The sequence below is a fragment of the Primulina eburnea genome, chromosome 8, assembly GCF_022965805.1.
Source record: "Primulina eburnea isolate SZY01 chromosome 8, ASM2296580v1, whole genome shotgun sequence".
NCBI lineage: Eukaryota > Viridiplantae > Streptophyta > Magnoliopsida > Lamiales > Gesneriaceae > Primulina > Primulina eburnea.
In genome coordinates, this window is record NC_133108.1 from 11,763,322 (window position 1) to 11,781,848 (window position 18,527).

The window sequence follows — 18,527 nt, forward strand, 5'->3', positions numbered from 1 at the left end:
AGGACGCGTTATGGGCAATATGAGTTTATGATGATTCCCTTCGGATTGACGAACGAGCCAGCGATCTTCATGGATCTCATGAATCGCGTGTTCCAGTCGCATTTGGATCAATTCGTCATAGTTTGTGTAGATGACAACCTGATCTATTCGAAGATCAGTGAGGAGCACAATCATCATCTGAGGACTGTACTGCAGACCCTACAGGACAGATGAGTGTATGCCAAGTCTAGTAAATGCGAGTTCTGACTAGACAGAGTGGCATTCTTGGGCCACATTATATTCCGTGATGGAGTTAGAATTTGATCCCAGCAATGTCGAGGCAGCCAGATATTGGCCAATGCCTAAGAGAGTTACAGAGTTCGCAGTTTCTTGGGCTCGGCTAGCTACTATCGGAAATTCAGGGCTTTTCTTCTATTGCGGTTCCTATGAACGCCTTGACAAAGAAGAATGCCAAATTTATCTGGGGAGCAGAGTGCCAGGAGAGTTTTGACAGGATGAAGCAAGCATTGACTTCAGCGCCAGTTCTAGCTATGAAATCAGGGCAAGGAGAGTTTGTGCTTTATAAATATACTTCGAAGCTCGGTTTGGGCTCGGTTCTGATGCAACATGACAGGGTTATAACCTACGCATCCAAACAACTGAAGGTCCATGAGAAGAATTATCCTACTCACGACCTCGAGCTAGCAGCAGTGGTTTTTGACTTGAAGATATGGAGGTACTAGCTATATGGAGAGAAGTGCAGGATTTTCACTGATCAAAAGAGCCTGAAGCACTTCTTCACACAGAAAGAGATGAACATGAAATAGTGGAGGTGGCTGAAACTAGTGAAAGATTACGACTGTGACATTAGCTACTGTCTGGGTAAGGCTAATGTAGCTGCTGTGACGTCCCGAAAATTTAAGATCCACGTGAACCACATGCATACAAGTATCAAATTTATTATGTATTTAATTAAATTGCTTTAATTTCATAAATTAATTATTATGTGCATATTTACGTGTTTAAAATGTGATTTATACACGAATGCATGAAAACAGTGTTTTTAAAGTTATTTGAAAATGCGATCGAGGAACGGAACCGAGGGCTGAAGAAGGAAAAATATTTTTATTAAATAATTTTTTTAAATATTTAAAATAAGGTTGATGCTAAAGAATATTTTTGAAAATAAGGTGTTTTAAGGTGATTTTATACGATGAGACGTAATTTTTAACGGTATTCGATTTTCAAGAAAATAGGGACTTTTGAGAAATCGGCTATTATTTTCACAAACTTTTCTAAATAAAAATTTTTAAATATTAATTAATAGGCTTAATGGGCCTAATTTATTAAAAATCTAGGCTTAATTAAGTCCATTATTTAAGTGATTAAAGAAGAATTTTATTAGATACAAAAAAAGGAACATAATGAATAAATAAATAAGAGTTCTAGTATACCACACACACCCACACAAACACGCTCACACACATTCACGTAACCTTCCAAGAGCAGCGGCCGAAACATCTACCTTTTGGAGAAGGAAAGATTTGATTTTTATTCATTCGTTCTTCGAATTTAGTCATCGTTCTTCCTTCCAACAACGATCACCCGACTCCCATGCATCCCAACGTGGGCTTTTGGTGGGGTTTTGACAAGAGGAAAGGGTAGAAAAAAATATAAATCATTATCCGTTCATCACCGACATTCCACCGCTACAGTATTCATATTTCCGACGTTCTAAAACACAAAGGCATGCCATAAATATCCCTTTTCTCATCTATCACACCAAATTATATGTTTTAATTATGTATGCATAAAAAGCATGTGGGTTTTGTATTTATTTTCGTTTTTTTGCCAACTATGCTTAGAACATGTGTTTTTGAAACCCAAAACTCTTCCTAATTATGCACAAATGGGCTGCCATGGTAGTGGACCTTGAAGGGATGTTTTTCCACATGTTTGAGGACCCTTTGGAGCGTGTTTAAAGGCTGAAAAATATAGGACACCATTATAAACGAAAATTGTATGTTTTAGAGTCCTAGGGTTTGGCTAAGGTGTGTTGCTTTCCTAGACACATGCAGCTGCTAGCTACTCAAGGACGCATCCTGTGGTCTCAAAATACTGAACCAGGGTCCTGCACGGCGACTGGAGAAAGGGAGGACGGGAGCCGTGCCTAGGAGGGTTGCGTGGTGTCTTAGGGTACTGTTGAGGGGCTAGGCGTGGTTGGGCTGGTAGGTTTGTCCAGCAGCATATCATGGGTTGGTTCTAGGTCCTAGGATGGTTGGATAGAGACTGGACATGGTGGTTAAGGGCTGGAGTCAAAATTAGCCTATGTTCGAATCATATTAGGATTAAGACTCTTGGTGCAGAAAAATTCAGTAGCTTCCTAGGCATGTTCCAAGGACATAAATGGGCTTGATTTGAGTAGAATATGGTTTAATTAGGTGTTGTTAAGCTTTGGTTCAAGTGTTGTAAAGTTTGGTTAAGTTTCGATTCCATACGAGTAAAAACCGAGACGTACGTCTAAGTTTAAAAACGAATCGAGGAACCTATCAAAAAGCTAAGTTTTAAGACTAAGGAATATTTATGGGAGTGTTTTAAGGTTATATGATAAGTTTGGAATTATTTAAGTTGTCGTTTAGAGGTCTAAGGAAAAATACGAAAAATTATGCTTATAGGGGTAAAACGGTCATTTTACACCTAGAAATTAGTAAACATCATGGCAGTGTCCCCAATGCTGTTTTATATGTTAATGTGATTATTTTAAATGTTTATGGAATTTTATGATGAAATGGTAGAAAAATGATATTTACATGCATAGATTTTATAAAGTGATGAGAATATGAAATGTTGAAGGATGTGAAGTAATTGTGACTAATACGAATACGATGATATGTTAATACGTAATGCCAATGTTCCATTGACGGGTGAGAGTTTCGTTGAAATCACCGTCGCTCAGTAATGTGGTTACATGTAGATGGATCCATCGCCCATAATACGATTACGAAAGTCACAATTAACGATCTGAATTCAACGAAAGGAATACCTATGCATATATGATGAATATGAATATGTTGATGATGATATGAATACGAATATGTTTATATTTATATGGAAAATGTTTAAGTTTATGCATGATTATGAAAATGTTATTTTACGTAAAAGTATTTTCACTGTTGCATGTATTCTGCATACGTATTATTTGTTATCAAGATTATGGTTTGCTGAGTATTTAGACTCACTAGGTATGATTGATGCAGGTGAATATGATAATAATGATAATGGAGGTCTTGATAGTTGATCTGACTGGACAGAAGGTGCACATAACCCGAGGAACAACGCTAGTTTTTCCGCAATTATGATTTAAAGCTTATGTTAAGTATTTTTACTACTTTTATTATGTTTTGAGTGGTTTTTGAGAGGTTGTTAGAGTTGGCTTTATTTTGAAATATTGCTAAGTTAGGAGTTGAAAACGTTTGATGATTTTATGTTCTTAACTATTTCCTATGATTTTCAGATATATTTGGTTGTTTTATTTTTAAAACGGTGAAACTTATATTTTAAATTATATTTATGTATATACTGGTATTTCGGCCGAATCATTGAGGGGGAAAAATTTAGTACCTTTTAAGTAAAACGAGTAGTGGACGTTTCAGTTGCGGACGCCTTGAGCAGGAAGAATGCAGTGATCACTCAGTTGTCGATACAGAGACCGTCACAGGCGGAGATTTAGAGGTTTGAGCTTGCATTTTATGCCAGGGTCGATGCCCCTATTCTTTTTACCCTTATAATACAATCGATACCGAGGGACAAGATTCGAGCGGGGCAGACTTCTGACGAGCAGTTACAGAATTGGAGACAGAGAGATGATTCTAAGGGCCTGAGGTTGTATACAGTTGAGGACGATATAGTTAGATATCGTGACCGATTGTGGGTTACTAGCAGTGATTCTCTGAGAGCAGATATCATGAGCGAGGCCCACATCACCCCTTACTTCATCCCAGGGAGTACGAAGATGTATAAGGATCTACAGACTATTTATTGGTGGTCGGGCATGAAGCGAGATATTCTGCATTTCGCCTCCGATTGTTTGACATGTCAGCAGGTCAAGGCAGAGAATCAGAGGTCTGTAGGGAAGCTGAGACCACTCCCTATTCTCAAGTTGAAATGGGAGAATATTACCATGGACTTTGTGACAGGGCTACCGAGGACAGCTGGAGGATATAATGTCATTTGGGTAATAGTTGATTGGCTCACTAAATCAGCACAATTTATACCGATCAGGAAGACTTTCACCATGACTAAGTACGCAGAGCTGTATATCAAAGAGATTGTCAGACTGCATGGGGTTCTAGTGTCCATCGTGTCAGAGAGGGATCCAAGGTTCACGTCTGCATTCTAGAAGAGTATACATCAGGCATTGGGTATATCTGCTATTCAGTACAACCTTCCATCCTCAGACCGAATTGAGTCAGAGAGGATGATTCAGATATTAGAGGACCTACTCAGAGTTTGCATGATCGACTTCCAGGGCAGTTGGGAGCCAAAGCTACCTCCCGTGGAGTTCACGTACAACAACAGTTATCAGGCATCCTTTGGTAAGGCTCCATATGAGGCATTGTACGGGAGGAAGTGTAGGTCAATGGTTTATTGAGACGAGGTAGGAGAGAGGGCATAGTTGGGGCAAGATATTGTCTGTCAGACTGCAGAGTTAGTGGTAAAGATCCGAGACAAGATGAAGACCGCACAGAGATGACAGAAGAGTTATGCAGATCAAAGGCACATGGATCTTGAATTCACAGTAGGGGATCATGTATTTGTGAAAGTTGCACCGATGAAGGGTGTGATGAGATGTTGAAAGAAGGGCAAGTTCAGCTCTAAATTCATAGGACCGTTTGAGATCCTAGAGAGAGTTGGGACACTCGCATACAGAGTTGCATTACTGCCAAATCTAGCGGGAGTCCATAATGTGTTCCACGTCTCGATGCTGCAAAAGTACATGTCAAAACTTTCGCATGTACTAAATATGAGCCACTACAATTGACGTTGTACCTGTCTTTCGAGGATATACCCACTCAGATATTGGATAGGCAGGAGAGGAGGCTCCGGAACAAGATGATTCACATTGTCAAAGTCAAGTAGCTGAATCATTCTGAGGAGGAGGCTACTTCGGAGACTGAGACCGAGATGAGGAGTCGTTACCCGAAGTTATTCGGTATGTCTTAAATTTCGAGGACGAAATTATGTTTAAGGGGGGGAATTGTAAAGTCTGGAAAATTCGAACTACATAACCTAACTGCATGCAATATAAGGTTTTACTAAAATATGTGCTTAATTATTTTATTGCTTGACTATTGCATGATATTTGGTTTAGTTCATGGTTATTTAAAGTTTCATAAATCAGGGCTTTAAGTTGCATTTCGCGCTCGAACGAAGAGCGGAGATCGGGGATAATTAGAAAAAATGTTTTTATTAAATAATTATTTAATATATGGTGTAATTAAGTGTGATTTTTTAAAATGGACATTGTTGTGTATTTTTACTCGTCAGGTCATATTTTTTAACTGATACACAAATTTTAACGAATCAGAGGAATTTTTAGTGGTTCGAGCAATATTTCCAAAAACATACCTAAACAAAATATTTTTTGGGGGTGTTATTGGGCTTGATGGGTTTATTCTATTGCTTAAGGGGCCCAAAACACTTTTAACTCCTTTAATTATGATTATTGGCTCATTAGTGTATCATCTTATTAACCTAAACATTCCATTACCAAACCCTAACCATATTCCTCACACACGGCCGCCCCCTCCCTCACTTCATCAGCTGCACTTTTGAAATTCTTCAGTAGCCATTCGAGAATCCTTCAAAGTTTTCAAGAAAAATCCTACCCCGTCTCTTTGGTGCTCGTCCTACACGTAGATATCAAAGTTTTCGAGAGCTTAAACGCAAAGGCACACCCGATTACCTTATTTTCTTGTTTTTCACTCCATAATACGTATTTTGTGTGGCTTATTCATGTTATATATTGGCAGCTGTGACCCTAACCCGTTTTAAAGAAAATAAAATCTATAATTCGTAATCTTTAAAAAAATAATAGACTTGGAAGAAAGTATGTGCTTTTAAGAAATTTTAGCAGAGTTTCCCCATAAAAAGGAACTCACCACGTGCCTCAAGCAATAAAACCAATACATCATAAAAACTCCCACAACTAATAAATAAAGATATACAAAATCAATAGTATTGCATTTGATTACCAAAATAATTGAGTCAAGTTTAAACTCCCAAAATATCAAATGTGTTAAAACAAAATATATTAACCAACTTCAACAATTCCAAAACAAAATATTTTCTTAACCATCCATAGACAAAATAATAATTTCATCCTTCCTGCAAGCTTGGCACATTTCCTTCTTCCGTCTCGACACCCCACTGTATCAATCTCGGTCACCTTCATATGCATCTCATGAACATAACTGAAATGAGTTATAAAACTCAGCAAGTAGATATTGTAGTAACAAATACATATACCATAGTGTAAAGAAGGAATCTGTATCATTTCTTAACCGTAATATGCCATCAGTCGATAAAATGCATATATAACAATTATGAGATGGCATTCCATAAAACATTACTTTATTTTCCTTTGCATGGCATTGATAGGCCATCCGTCAATGGTATACATGTACGTCTCAGTCAAAATCAGTCACAGTACATGTCATTATGTTGATCAACTTCCGTCGTGTGGGTTTAGAATTACCAAAGGTAACACCACTATACCATTTAACTATCAAGCCATAAAAACATTCTTTGAAACATTTTATCAAACACGTGGTGTGAGTGCTAAAACATTAGCTCCTTTACTTTGCCCTTGGCATCAGTTCCATCTCTTTTCAATATATCAATACGTACAATATACATAATCAATGAGTTAAAGGAGCTAAAATTATTTAAAACATCATTTATCATATACATAGTTCATGAGATGCATTCAAAGGAAGAATCTACTTACAACCACTAGAAGATTTGATAATCTTAACACATTGACGATAATCCTACAACATAAAACCATGATATAATCCATTAACAACAATTCCTTAAACTTCCAACAATAATCAAGCATACATGAACTTCACTTCATCTATCATAATCAATAACCCAAATAAACCACGCACAAATAATTTACCTTTTATTTCCTTGCCCAAGATAACAAATTTCTAGCTCTTTTACTTCTTAAACCCTTGGGAAATGATGATGAAGAAAGGAAAATACGAAAAAAAATGAGAAGAAAAGAGAACCCTAGCTCTAATAGATGGAGAAGAGGGAAGAGAATTATAAGGGAGAAAATGAGGAAAAAGTGATACAACAAATATTAAAAACCTTCCAAATGCTCAAAACACGTTTTTACAATTTGTTTGGCGCTCAAGGCGGTCATTTATTACCGCCCTAGCACGGACCTCTCAGTTGCAAACCAAAAATTCAGAGCGAAGTGCGCTCAGGTGGTCAAATCTTCCTGCTCAGGCACGCTTTGCGCACAGCTACGACAAAGATCACTTCCGAAACGCCTATTCCCTTCATAATTTGAAAAGGTGGTAACATGAAAGTTGTAGCCCTATGTCTTGGCTTGCATCTCGAATTGGCCTCATGTCATCTGAAGGTCTGTAAAACTTTATATTCATTCTCCCAACATGTGTCAATTCAAGAACGACAATTAAGAACGACGATACGCACGACACACTTCGGGGTGCTTTTGGCACGTCTTCCCTAATGATTTGAACAAAACTCAAAACACAAAAATTATAGTCTTATATCTTATCTTTCTAATGAAAGTACCCTCACATCAATTGGATCAATATACAAAACAATATGCTAAAACCCACAACTACTGCCACAGTTTCATACCGTTTCAGCACTTTCATTACTTATTTGGCTCAAGATCAACTTCTATTCTACCCATCAATTATCTATTCCATTCTATAACATTCATTACCATTCATATCATAATGTAAAGCCTTAAACCATAACCATAAAATACCGTAATTTATAATAAAAGACATGAACGATCGGCTATTACTATTCTCATCCCCTTATAAAAATTTCTTCCTCGAAATTTACCTCACGGCGTAAACAAGTCAGGATAACTTTGCTTCATCTCTTCCTCGGGTTCCCATGTTGCTTCTTCGATGACATGATTACTCCATAACACTTTCAAGATCCCAGTTTCTTTGTTTCTAAGAACTTTAACCTTTCGATCCAGTATGTGTATCGGCCGTTCATGATAACTCAAATTTGGCAATAAGTCTAGTGGTTTGTGATGAAGTACATGAGTTTGATTCGGTACATATTTACAAAGCATTGAGACATTAAATACATTATACACCCTATTAAAATCCGAAGGTAAAGCCACTCGATAAGCTCGCTCGCCAATTCTGTCGAGAATCTCGAAAGGTCCAATAAAACAAGGACTCAACTTCCCCTTCTTTCCAAATCTCACAACTCCCTTGAGAGGAGCTATCTGAACAAACACGTGATCACGTATCTCGAATGCTAAAGGCCTTCTTCGAACATCTGCATAGCTTTTCTGTCGAGACTCAGCAGTTTTAATTCTATCTCGAATCAATGTTACAACATCAACCATTTGTGGAACCAAATCTAGTCCTATCATCTTTCTTTCACCTACTTCATCCCAAAAAAAAAACTGATCGACGACACCTTATCCCATACAAAGCTTCATAAGGTGCCATGCCAATCGAAGACTGATAGCTATTATTATATGTGAATTCCACAATAGGCAGCTTCAAATCCCATCTTCCAGAAAAATCAATAATGCAGGCCCTTAACATGTCCTCAAGAATCTGAATAACTCGTTCTGATTGTCCGTAACTCTGAGGATAATAAGTTGTTTTGAAGGCCAAATTTGTACCCAAAGCTCAACTCTTCCAGAATTTAGATATAATTGACACTTGTATCCCATGAAGTCTAACAATCTCTTGAACATAAGCATTCGCATATTGATTCATCGAATAAGTTGTCTTGAAAGGAAGAAACTGTAATGACTTGGTTAAACGATCAACAACAAATTGAATTATAACCTTTCTGCTTCATTGGAAGTCCGACAACAAAGTCCATTGTGATGTGTTCCTATTTCCACTAAGGTATCGACAATTTCTGCAACAATCCTGCTGTTATTTGGTGCTCAATCTTAACCTGCTGACATGTTAGACATTCAGAAATATACAATGCAATATCCTTCTTCATACCTGGCCACCAGAAGAGTCGACGAAGATCTTGATACGTCTTTGTATTACCTGGATGTATCGAATATGGTGCGGTATGAACCTCAATAAAACATCTCGTCGAAAATTATCGTCGATAGGAACACAAATTCGACCTCTGAAGGTCATCAACCCATCACTATTTAAAACAAAATCAGAATTTCCTTTTAGCTCACCCTTAGACTTCATTTCCAGCAATTGGTTATCATTCTGTTGTCCATCTTTAATCACGTCATTCAAAGTAGGTCGAATCACCAAAGCTGAAAGTCGAGCTATCGTACCTTTCTCGACCAAAGCGATCTCATTCCTTTGAAAGTCCAACAATAAAGGTTTTTGAATCATAGAACTCAACACTACTCCTGACTTTCGAGTCAATGCGTCTGCAACTACATTCGCCTTCCCATGGTGGTAACTAAAAGTGCAATCATAATCCTTAACAAGTTCCAACCATCTCCTCTGACGCATGTCGATTCCTTCTGAGTAAACAGATATTTAAGGCTTTTATGATCTGAAAAAATCTCAAACTTCACTCCATACAACTAATGTCGCCAGATCTTCAAAGCGAAAACCACAGCTGCCAACTCAAGAATGTGAGTCGGATAAGTATTTTCGTAATCCTTAAGCTGAAGGGAAGCATAAGCAATCACTTTACCACGCTGCATCAAAACAGCACCAAGCCCTTTCTTAGAAGCATCAGTATACACCACAAAATCTTCAACTCTCTCCTGAAGTGACAACACTGGAGCTGATGTCAATTAATCCTTCCACTCCTGAAAACATTGTTGACACTCATTTGTCCATTCAAATTTACCTGTCTTTCTTGTCAATGTTTTTAATGGCAGTCTATCTTTGAGAAATTGGCTATAACACGACGATAGTAACCTGCCAAACCAAAAAAACTTCGTACCTCAGAAACTGTCGTAGGAATAAGCCATTTCTTCACTTCTTCTATCTTTGTTGGATCCACGGTAGTTCCATCTTTAGAAAAAATATTGCCTAGGAAAGTCACTTGGTCCAACCAGAACTCGCACTTTTTTAACTTGGCATATAACTGGTTATCCCTCAATTGCTGCAACAGAGTTCTCAAATGTTCTCGATGAAGTTCTCGAGTCTCCAAATACAGAATATCATCAATAAATACAATGACAAAATTTTCCAAATAAGGCTTGAAGACTCGATTCACAAGATCCATAAAAAATGACGGCGCATTCGTTAACCCGAAAGACATTACCAGAAATTCATAATGACCATACCTAGTTGGAAAAGCAGTCTTAGGTATGTCATCTTCTTTTACTTTCAATTGGTGATATCCCGATCGCAGATCAATCTTGGAATATACCATTGCCCCTTGCAATTTATCAAAAAGATCATCAATTCGTGGCAAAGGGTACTTGTTCATAATTGTAACTTTGTTGATCTATCGGTCGTCAATACACAAACGTAGTGACCCATATTTCTTTTTCATAAACAACACTGGTGCCACCCCCCCCCCCCCCCCCATGGTAAAGAACTCGTTCTAATAAAGCCCTTATCTAACAGCTCTTGCAATTGGTTCTTTAATTCTTTCATTTCAGTCGGTGCCATTCGATAAGGGGCTTTAGAAATATGAGTATTACCAGGTACAACATCAATGACAAACTCGAATTCTCTAACGGGTGGCAACCCCAACACATCATCGGCAAAGGCATCCGAATATTCTCGAACAATTTCAATATCATTCACATCCACATTATATTCCTTACTCACATCCATTACAGACTCCAGAAATCCTTGAAACCCCTTAGCCAACATCTTATTCACCTTTAAGCAAGAAATAAAAGAAGTGTCAAGCATAGTACCTGAACACTTGAAGACCTTGCTGCACCATCTATCGGAAATTGCACCGTCTTTCAACACAATCTATTACTGCACGATGCGATGATAGCTAATCCATACTCAAAATCACATCAAACTCTATCTTAGGAATCATAATCAAATCAGCAAATAATGTTTCCTCATTCACTTGGATAGGACAAGCCTTCATCATACTCGTTGGACAAATCACATCACCCGAGGTAAGCACAATATTATACTGGAGAGGTTCAAATATAGGTGCAATACCCAACGATCTCATGAAAATTTCAGACATAAAAGAATGCATAGCCCCAATATCAATTAAAGTAAGGGCTACTTTGCCTGAAATTAGAATATTACCTGATATAATTGACGCATTCAGATTAACATCCTCCTTGGTCAAAGAGAAAATTCATCCTTGGACTCATCCTCGGCCTGAAGATTGGGTGCAATTGATGGCAATATGACCTGCACCTCCACATCTATAACATGTGTTGGTCCCTACAAAGCATTCACCCTTGTGTGGCTTGCTGTATTTGGGACATAAAGGCCTATTCATCTCAGCATGAACCACATAAGCTTTACCTCGATGTTCTTCTTTTCCTTTTCCTTTGTATCCCCCTTTCCAAATTTGACTCGAAGTTTGACTCTTTTGATTGAACTTCTGCCTTCTCAATCGTCTCTCCCTTTCAATCACCTTCTCATCATGCTCCGCCATAAAGGTTTTCTCCAATATCTCTTTGTATGTTGCAGCCTTGGACATTTTCACATTTCTTCTGATCTCGGCTATCAAGCCTCTCATTAAGTGTTCACCTTGGTCTTTGTCATTCGAAGCAATAAAAAGAATGAACAGACATCCTTCTTCAAACTTCAAGATCTAATCATTCACATTCAAGTTGCCCTGTTTTTATTCCAAGAACTTCTTCACTTTCCGGGTTTTGACATCATTAGAGAAATATTTGTCATAAAATAACTCCTTGAACTCACTCTATTTAAAGTTTTGAACATTGATGGCTACCTTTGCGGCTTCCCACCAAATGACTGCAGTCTTGGTCAGAAGAAACACTGCACAACTAACTCGATGATTATCCTCAACATGGAGATAGTTAAAGATTGCTTCAATAGCTTTAACTCATTCCATAGCTGCAAGGGATCCGCGCTTCCAACGAACTCAGGTGGATACATTCTTTTAAATCTGTCATACACTCCCTCTGAACTACGCTCCTGTCTCACAAGGCCTTTACCTCTTCCTTGTAGTGGGTTCTGAAATCTCAATAACTGTTGGATTTATTCTCCATTAACTTCAGCTTGCTCCTTTAGCAACTTACTAAACTCATCAACAACTCGTGATGAGGAACTATCTTGTCCCTCTATAGCTTTTCTCTTAGGTGGCATCTCCTAATTGCATCTCAGTTTAAAATCATTTTAAATCTTCTTCATACCACTAAATATACTTATCATCGTATCAGTACATAAATGAGATGCATAAATATACATACCGAAGTGTCGCCAACAGAAGAAGTCATGTGCCAAATCATTGGTCCGAAAAAAGTTTGCTCTGATACTACTAAATGTGACACTCTGACCCGTTTTAAAAAAATAAAATCTATAATGCGGAAGCTTTAAAAAAATAAACTTGAAGGAAGTATGTGCTTTTAAGAAATTTTGGCAGAGTTTCCCCGTAAAAAGGAACTCGCCACCTGCCTCAAGAAATAAAACCAATACATCATAAAAATTCCCAGAACTAATACATAGAGATATACAAAATCAAAAGTATTGCATTTGATTACCAAAATAATTGAGTCAAAAATAAACTCCCAAAATATCAAATGTGTTATAACAAAAGATATTAACCGACTTCAACAATTTCAAAACAAAATATTTTCTTAACCATTCATAGACAAAATAATCATTTAATCATTCCTCCAAACTTGGCACATTTCCCTCTTCTTTCTCGACACCCCGCCGTATCAATCTCGGTTACCTCCATCTGCATCTCATGAATATAACTGAAATGAGTTATTGTTGGAAAAAAAATTACGGCGTTTGACAAATTTCCAACTAATTATGCGAACCAACTGAATCTAGTAAACTAAACTCAGCAATTGAATATAGTAAACTGATCTACGCAACTGAAACGCAACTCAGTTATTCTCCTCACCACCTAATTGCCCAGCAGCTGATTAATTCAGCTGAACACGTCATTAACAACAGACAGATAGTACCACTACAGTCTACAACTATTAGTGTAACGCCGCATTTCAGATGTCACAGAGTACGGTTGTCAGAAGAATAACGACGTGGCATAACAACGGATATAATATTCAAACAACAGTTAGTGTTACCGTTGAAATGGAAGCTTATAAATAGCTGAAGAGAGCAGCTGAGAAACACATCAACCAACAACGAAATTCGAATCTCTTTGAATCTTGCTGTTACGCTGCAAAATTCTTTACTTACATTCAAATATCGAAATCTCTCGCTTACTTGTTCTATCAGTAGCATTCAGGCTATACATTTGAGCTTAATAGCACTTTGTAATATCTGCTAATTCTTTAAGTCGTGCTAAGATCAGTCAAGGACTGTAAAAGCGTTTGTAACTAAGAGTTTCAGCTTTGGCAGTGTAAGTCCAAACTGAAGTGGGTCAGTACAAGTCTTGTATTTGATCAAAGTCTTTTAGTGGATATCCTATCTTCGTGATAGAAGGGGTGACGTAGGAGTTATTCAAGTCTCCGAACATCCAGAAACAATTGTGTTCTTTTACTTCAGTTATTATATTTTAGTTAGATATTTTATCTTTCAGTCAGTTCTTATTCCGCAACTGTTTTCTTCAGTTTAACTGATTGTCATTGACTGACGTGATACTTAGAGTCAGTTTGTAACATAAATGAATCCAAATCTTCGAAGAAAATATAAAATTCGTGAAGTGTTTATTCAACCCCCCCTTCTAAACACTTTTTATCCGTATAACCGATCCTTTCAAGTGGTATCAGAGCAGTTGTATCTCTGTCATACTCGAAAATATTCACCGTGTGTGCCACGTGCAGGCGCTCCCGGTATTTCTCTAGTTTCTCCACCAGGACGGGAGTGGTAGTCATCTCATTCTCCCAAAGTAACTGGAGTTCTTGTAAATCCTCCCAGTAGCGAAGGATTTGATGGAAGACATCATCTTCTATTGTCTCTTTCCTTTTCTCCAGTGCTGCTCGCATAAATTCTTCAGCCATATCCGGAGCCTTTGAACTACTTGCATCTGCCATTTTAGCTGTTGAATTTCTTTTTGCTGATATATTTGCAACTAACTGTTCTACTCGTATTTATAGACCAGGACAAGGAGGATGAAAGGACAATGTCATTACAGCAGACGATTACACTTCTACGCATCAGGATAATTTTAATTAATCCTGCTTATATTCTCGTAATTTTTATATGCATCTATTAAGGGGGGATATTGGTTTTAAGAGGTTAACTGAGAAGACAAATGTTAGTAAATTCTCAACTGAAAGAACACGGTCTTTCAACTGATCGTTCAGTTGGGTATTTCACTAATCTTCTCATATCAGTTAACTAATTAACCATATTATATTACAAATCAAGTGACGTGACTGACTGCTATCTAATGATGAATCTTATCTTCAAACGTGGACGCATATTAACCGTTTAAATTGTACACACGCTTACAGCACACGTACACATGTTTTCATTCAAAATTTTCAATGGACTAACACGTGTCCAGAATTTGAATAGTCACGTACATCAGTACCATTCCCTGCTTAATTTCAGTTTCTTCTTACGCGTACATCAATTTTCAAGGTAAAACTCATACACTCCGAGCTTGTATCTTGTGAAATTTCAGGTTTTCTTAATCTCAGAAATGGCAAATCAAATTCCAGCACACTTATTGAACGCTATAGCTATCAATTTTGAGTCGACCCTATCAATTGGAGAAGCCGATGTGAAGAATGTCTTTCTGAAGCTAGAATCAGCAGGGTTAAAAACTTTCTTATGGGAATTCTTACAAGAGATCTATCCGAAAGAACTTCAAGATTTTTACTCAAATGGTTTTATCAACTCTGATGGAAGCATTATCTCTACTGTCAACAATAACCTGTTGACCATCTCTGAAGATTCTCTTGGAGAATTATTTTGCTTTCTTCTGATGGGTTAGCACAACTTGCTGATGTCAAAGCATCTGATGTTGAAGAATGCAAACCTTACTTTCTGCTGATGAAAGGAAAATCAAAGTTTCTGATCCAAAGAAGGAGCTGAAGCACGAGGTTCAGTTACTGGCCGACATTGTAGCCAAGGGGCTATTGGCAAAGGCAGGATCCTTTGCTGCTTTAACTTTGGAGAAATTTCAAGCCATTACTGTCATCATGGCTGGACAAAGACTCAACTGGAAGCATCTTCTTTTCAACATCTTGAAGAATATGTTCTCTTCCACCAAGCCGTCAAAAGGTTTTGCATTACAGCTGAGCTATTTGATGAAATTCAAAGGGTTAGTATCTGATGATTCAGAGAGATTATCTAAATTCAAACTGTAAAATGCCAAGAATACCTTGCCACCAAAAACTAAGTTGGACATCTCTCCTGAAAAATTTATTAAGATCAAAAAAGAGATTGGTACGTAGCAGGCTGCTCCCAAATCAGTCAAGATTGCGAAGACTCTAGTACAGAAGAAGACTTCAAAGCGCAAACTGCTGATCATTGATTCTGATGTAGAGAAGACCCTGTCTCCTCCAATTGTCAAGAAACCACGGACACAGAAAACCAAACCTATTGCTGCAGTTGAAGTCATACCAACTGATAGGGTGATGAAATCAGGAGCTCAACAGCCAATTCAGGTTGTTCCATGGAAGGCAAATCCAACTGAGTCCTCAACTGAGGATCAGTTACCCTTGTTCACCATTCTGCCGAAGAGTATAATCACTAAATCTAGTGATAAAACCAGACTTGCTGGAGTGAAAGCTCCACTTATTAGTATCTCTCCTTACTCTCATTTACCATTTTCCAGACCAACAGGAGTTGTGCTCAGAGAGAAGATTGATGTAACTACGTCTGGATTAACTCTTCCTCATATTTTGACTGACTCCAAGGGCAAAGGTAAAATACAAGAAGATCCCAGACCTTCGAATGCCATTCAAACTCACATTGATCTAATTTGGCAAGAGGTCAATAAATTTGCTGAAGAGAAGCTCCATGTTTTTGAAAAATGGGTAAATTTCAGAGTTAGTGTTTTTGCCAAGGACCTCCACAAAAAATCTAAGCTGAAAAGATTTATTGCTCTGGAAAGAGTAGTGCTGAAGATGGTCAAAGCTTCCTCAATTTATCACGCTTTGCAGAGGAAGAGGTATTTCTCTGATCTTTCAAGAGAAAAGAAGCTGCAGCAGATTGTTTCTGAGCTTCGGCAAAATTTCAATCCAACAAGTCCAACTGCATTCAATGATAAAGCAGTGTATGATCAACTGGAAACAGATTTGATTGGACTTCAAGAAGAAATTAAACAGTGGGAAATGGATCAAGAACTGATCATCCCAGCATTTTCTCAAGAAATTGTGACTGAAGAACTCGCTGAACAATCAGCTGGAGAACCTGATAAGGACACTACTGCTACCCTTTCTCAGAAAGCAGATGTCTACTCATCTTCAATTGCTCCACCTTCATCCTTGTCATGACCTCCTATTGATGATCCCAATATGTATTCAGAAGCTGAATTGACACTAGCTCATATTGACGAAATTATTCAATCAGTGGTTCAAGAAGCTTCCACCAATGAACCTTTGTCAGTTGATCAATCCGCTGATCAAGAAGTTGAAGAGAATCCCATCTTAACTGAAGAGCCAGTTAAATCTGTCATTTCTGAACCAAATGATCAAGCTATGATGTCTGTTCAATCACCATATCACCAAATTTTTGAGAATCTGGAGGCTTTTTTAACTACTTCTGAAGATCCTCCAACTGTTGTGTCAGCTCGAATCTCAGATGTTCAACAGGCAGAAGCATCAGTTCATGACCCTCTAGTTGAAGACCCTGCAAAATTTCACATTCAGCAGGAAAGCTCAAATGCTAGTCAACATCAGTCTTCACCTCATCTGGTCTAAGCAGAAGTCACTGAAACAGATGTTCCAGCATCGACCATTGCTGAAACAATGATATCTGAAAGAACCATGGTGGTTTTTGATCGACTCTCTCAGGAAACTGGAGCGTCGGATCAGCCAAATCCTCATTCCGCCAAAGATCTTGATTTTGTTCTTGAAGAGATTCAGGACATTCAGCATAATATACACAGATTGATTAATGATTTGTACAAAATTCAGCACACTCAACTAGAACATTCTCTGAAGCTAGAACATTCTGAAGCATTCAACTCAGAGAAACTGAAAGCAATTCAAGAAGCCTTAACCTCTCTTTCTCAGTCAGTGGACGCAATTCAAAAGAACAAAGGTTCGGCTCAAAGTCTCTCCATCACTCACGACGTTATCAGCAAACGATTTGAAAATCTGGAGACGCTTGTAACAAGAAAAATAGAATCGTTGCAAACCACAATGCTCTCTGCCGTCTCTAACATATCCACTTCTGTCCATATCTTATCAACCGATGTTCGGCAATTATCTCTTCGGATGGGTTTGTTTGACAAAATGGGGGAAGAGATTCAAAAGAAGAGCAGTATTTGAGTCATTGTCTGTTACTCAAATATATATCAAACTTTTATGTTATCTACGATGAGTTCAGTTGTTCAGGTATTTTGAGCTTAGTTTTTTCAAACACCTTAAAGGGGGAAATTTTTGGAAACAAAATTACGGCGTTTGACAAATTGCCAACTAATTATGCGAACCAACTGAATCTAGTAAACTGAAAACTCAACAACTGAATATAGTAAACTGATCTACGCAACTGAAACGCAACTCAGTTATTCTCCTCACCAGCTAATTGCCAAGCAGCTGATTAATTCAGTTGAACACGTCATTAAAAACCGACAAATAGTACCACTATAGTCTGCAACTATTAGTGGAACGCCGCATTTCAGAGGTCACAGAATAAAGTTGTCAGAAGAATAACGACGTGGCATAACAACGGATATAATATTCAAACAGCAGTTAATAATACCGTTGAAATGGAAGCTTATAAATAGTTGAAGAGAGCAGCTGAGAAACACATCAACCAACAACGAAATTCGAATCTCTTTGAAGCTTACTGTTACGCTGCAAAATTCTTTACTTACATTCAAATATCGAAAGCTCTCGCTTACTTGTTCTATCAGTAGCATTCAGGCTATACATTTGAGCTTAATAGCACTTTGTAATATCTGCTAATTCTTTAAGTTGTGCTAAGATCAGTCAAGGACTATAAAAGTGTTTGTAACTAAAAGTTTCAGCTTTGGCAGTGATAAGTCCAAACTGAAGTGGGTCAGTACAAGTCTTGTGTTTGATCAAAGTCTTTAAGTGG

General features: G+C 37.8%; 2 protein-coding genes across 2 annotated transcripts; both read right to left on the reverse strand.

The window, feature by feature from the left end:
• Positions 1-8,092: 8,092 nt before the first annotated feature.
• On the reverse strand, positions 8,093-8,614 carry LOC140839017 (uncharacterized). The gene has a single exon (XM_073205641.1). The coding sequence runs from the start codon at positions 8,612-8,614 to the stop codon at positions 8,093-8,095; it is 522 nt and encodes a 173-aa protein (XP_073061742.1).
• Positions 8,615-9,126: 512 nt separating this feature from the next.
• Positions 9,127-9,716, reverse strand: LOC140839018 (uncharacterized). The gene is made up of 2 exons (XM_073205642.1): positions 9,285-9,716; positions 9,127-9,183 (listed from the first exon to the last, which is right to left on the reverse strand). The coding sequence occupies exons 1-2, from the start codon at positions 9,714-9,716 to the stop codon at positions 9,127-9,129; spliced, it is 489 nt and encodes a 162-aa protein (XP_073061743.1).
• Positions 9,717-18,527: the final 8,811 nt, after the last annotated feature.

What these genes read in the sequence shown, in the direction of transcription:
- LOC140839017 (XM_073205641.1), bottom strand. Translation starts at nt 8,614, where the DNA reads ATGGTTGATGTTGTAACATTGATTCGAGATAGAATTAAAACTGCTGAG.
- LOC140839018 (XM_073205642.1), bottom strand. Translation starts at nt 9,716, where the DNA reads ATGCGTCAGAGGAGATGGTTGGAACTTGTTAAGGATTATGATTGCACT. An exon ending in ACCATATTCGATACATCCAG is followed by an intron (nt 9,184 to 9,284) that starts GTAATACAAAGA and finishes ACATGTCAGCAG; the next exon opens with GTTAAGATTGAGCACCAAAT.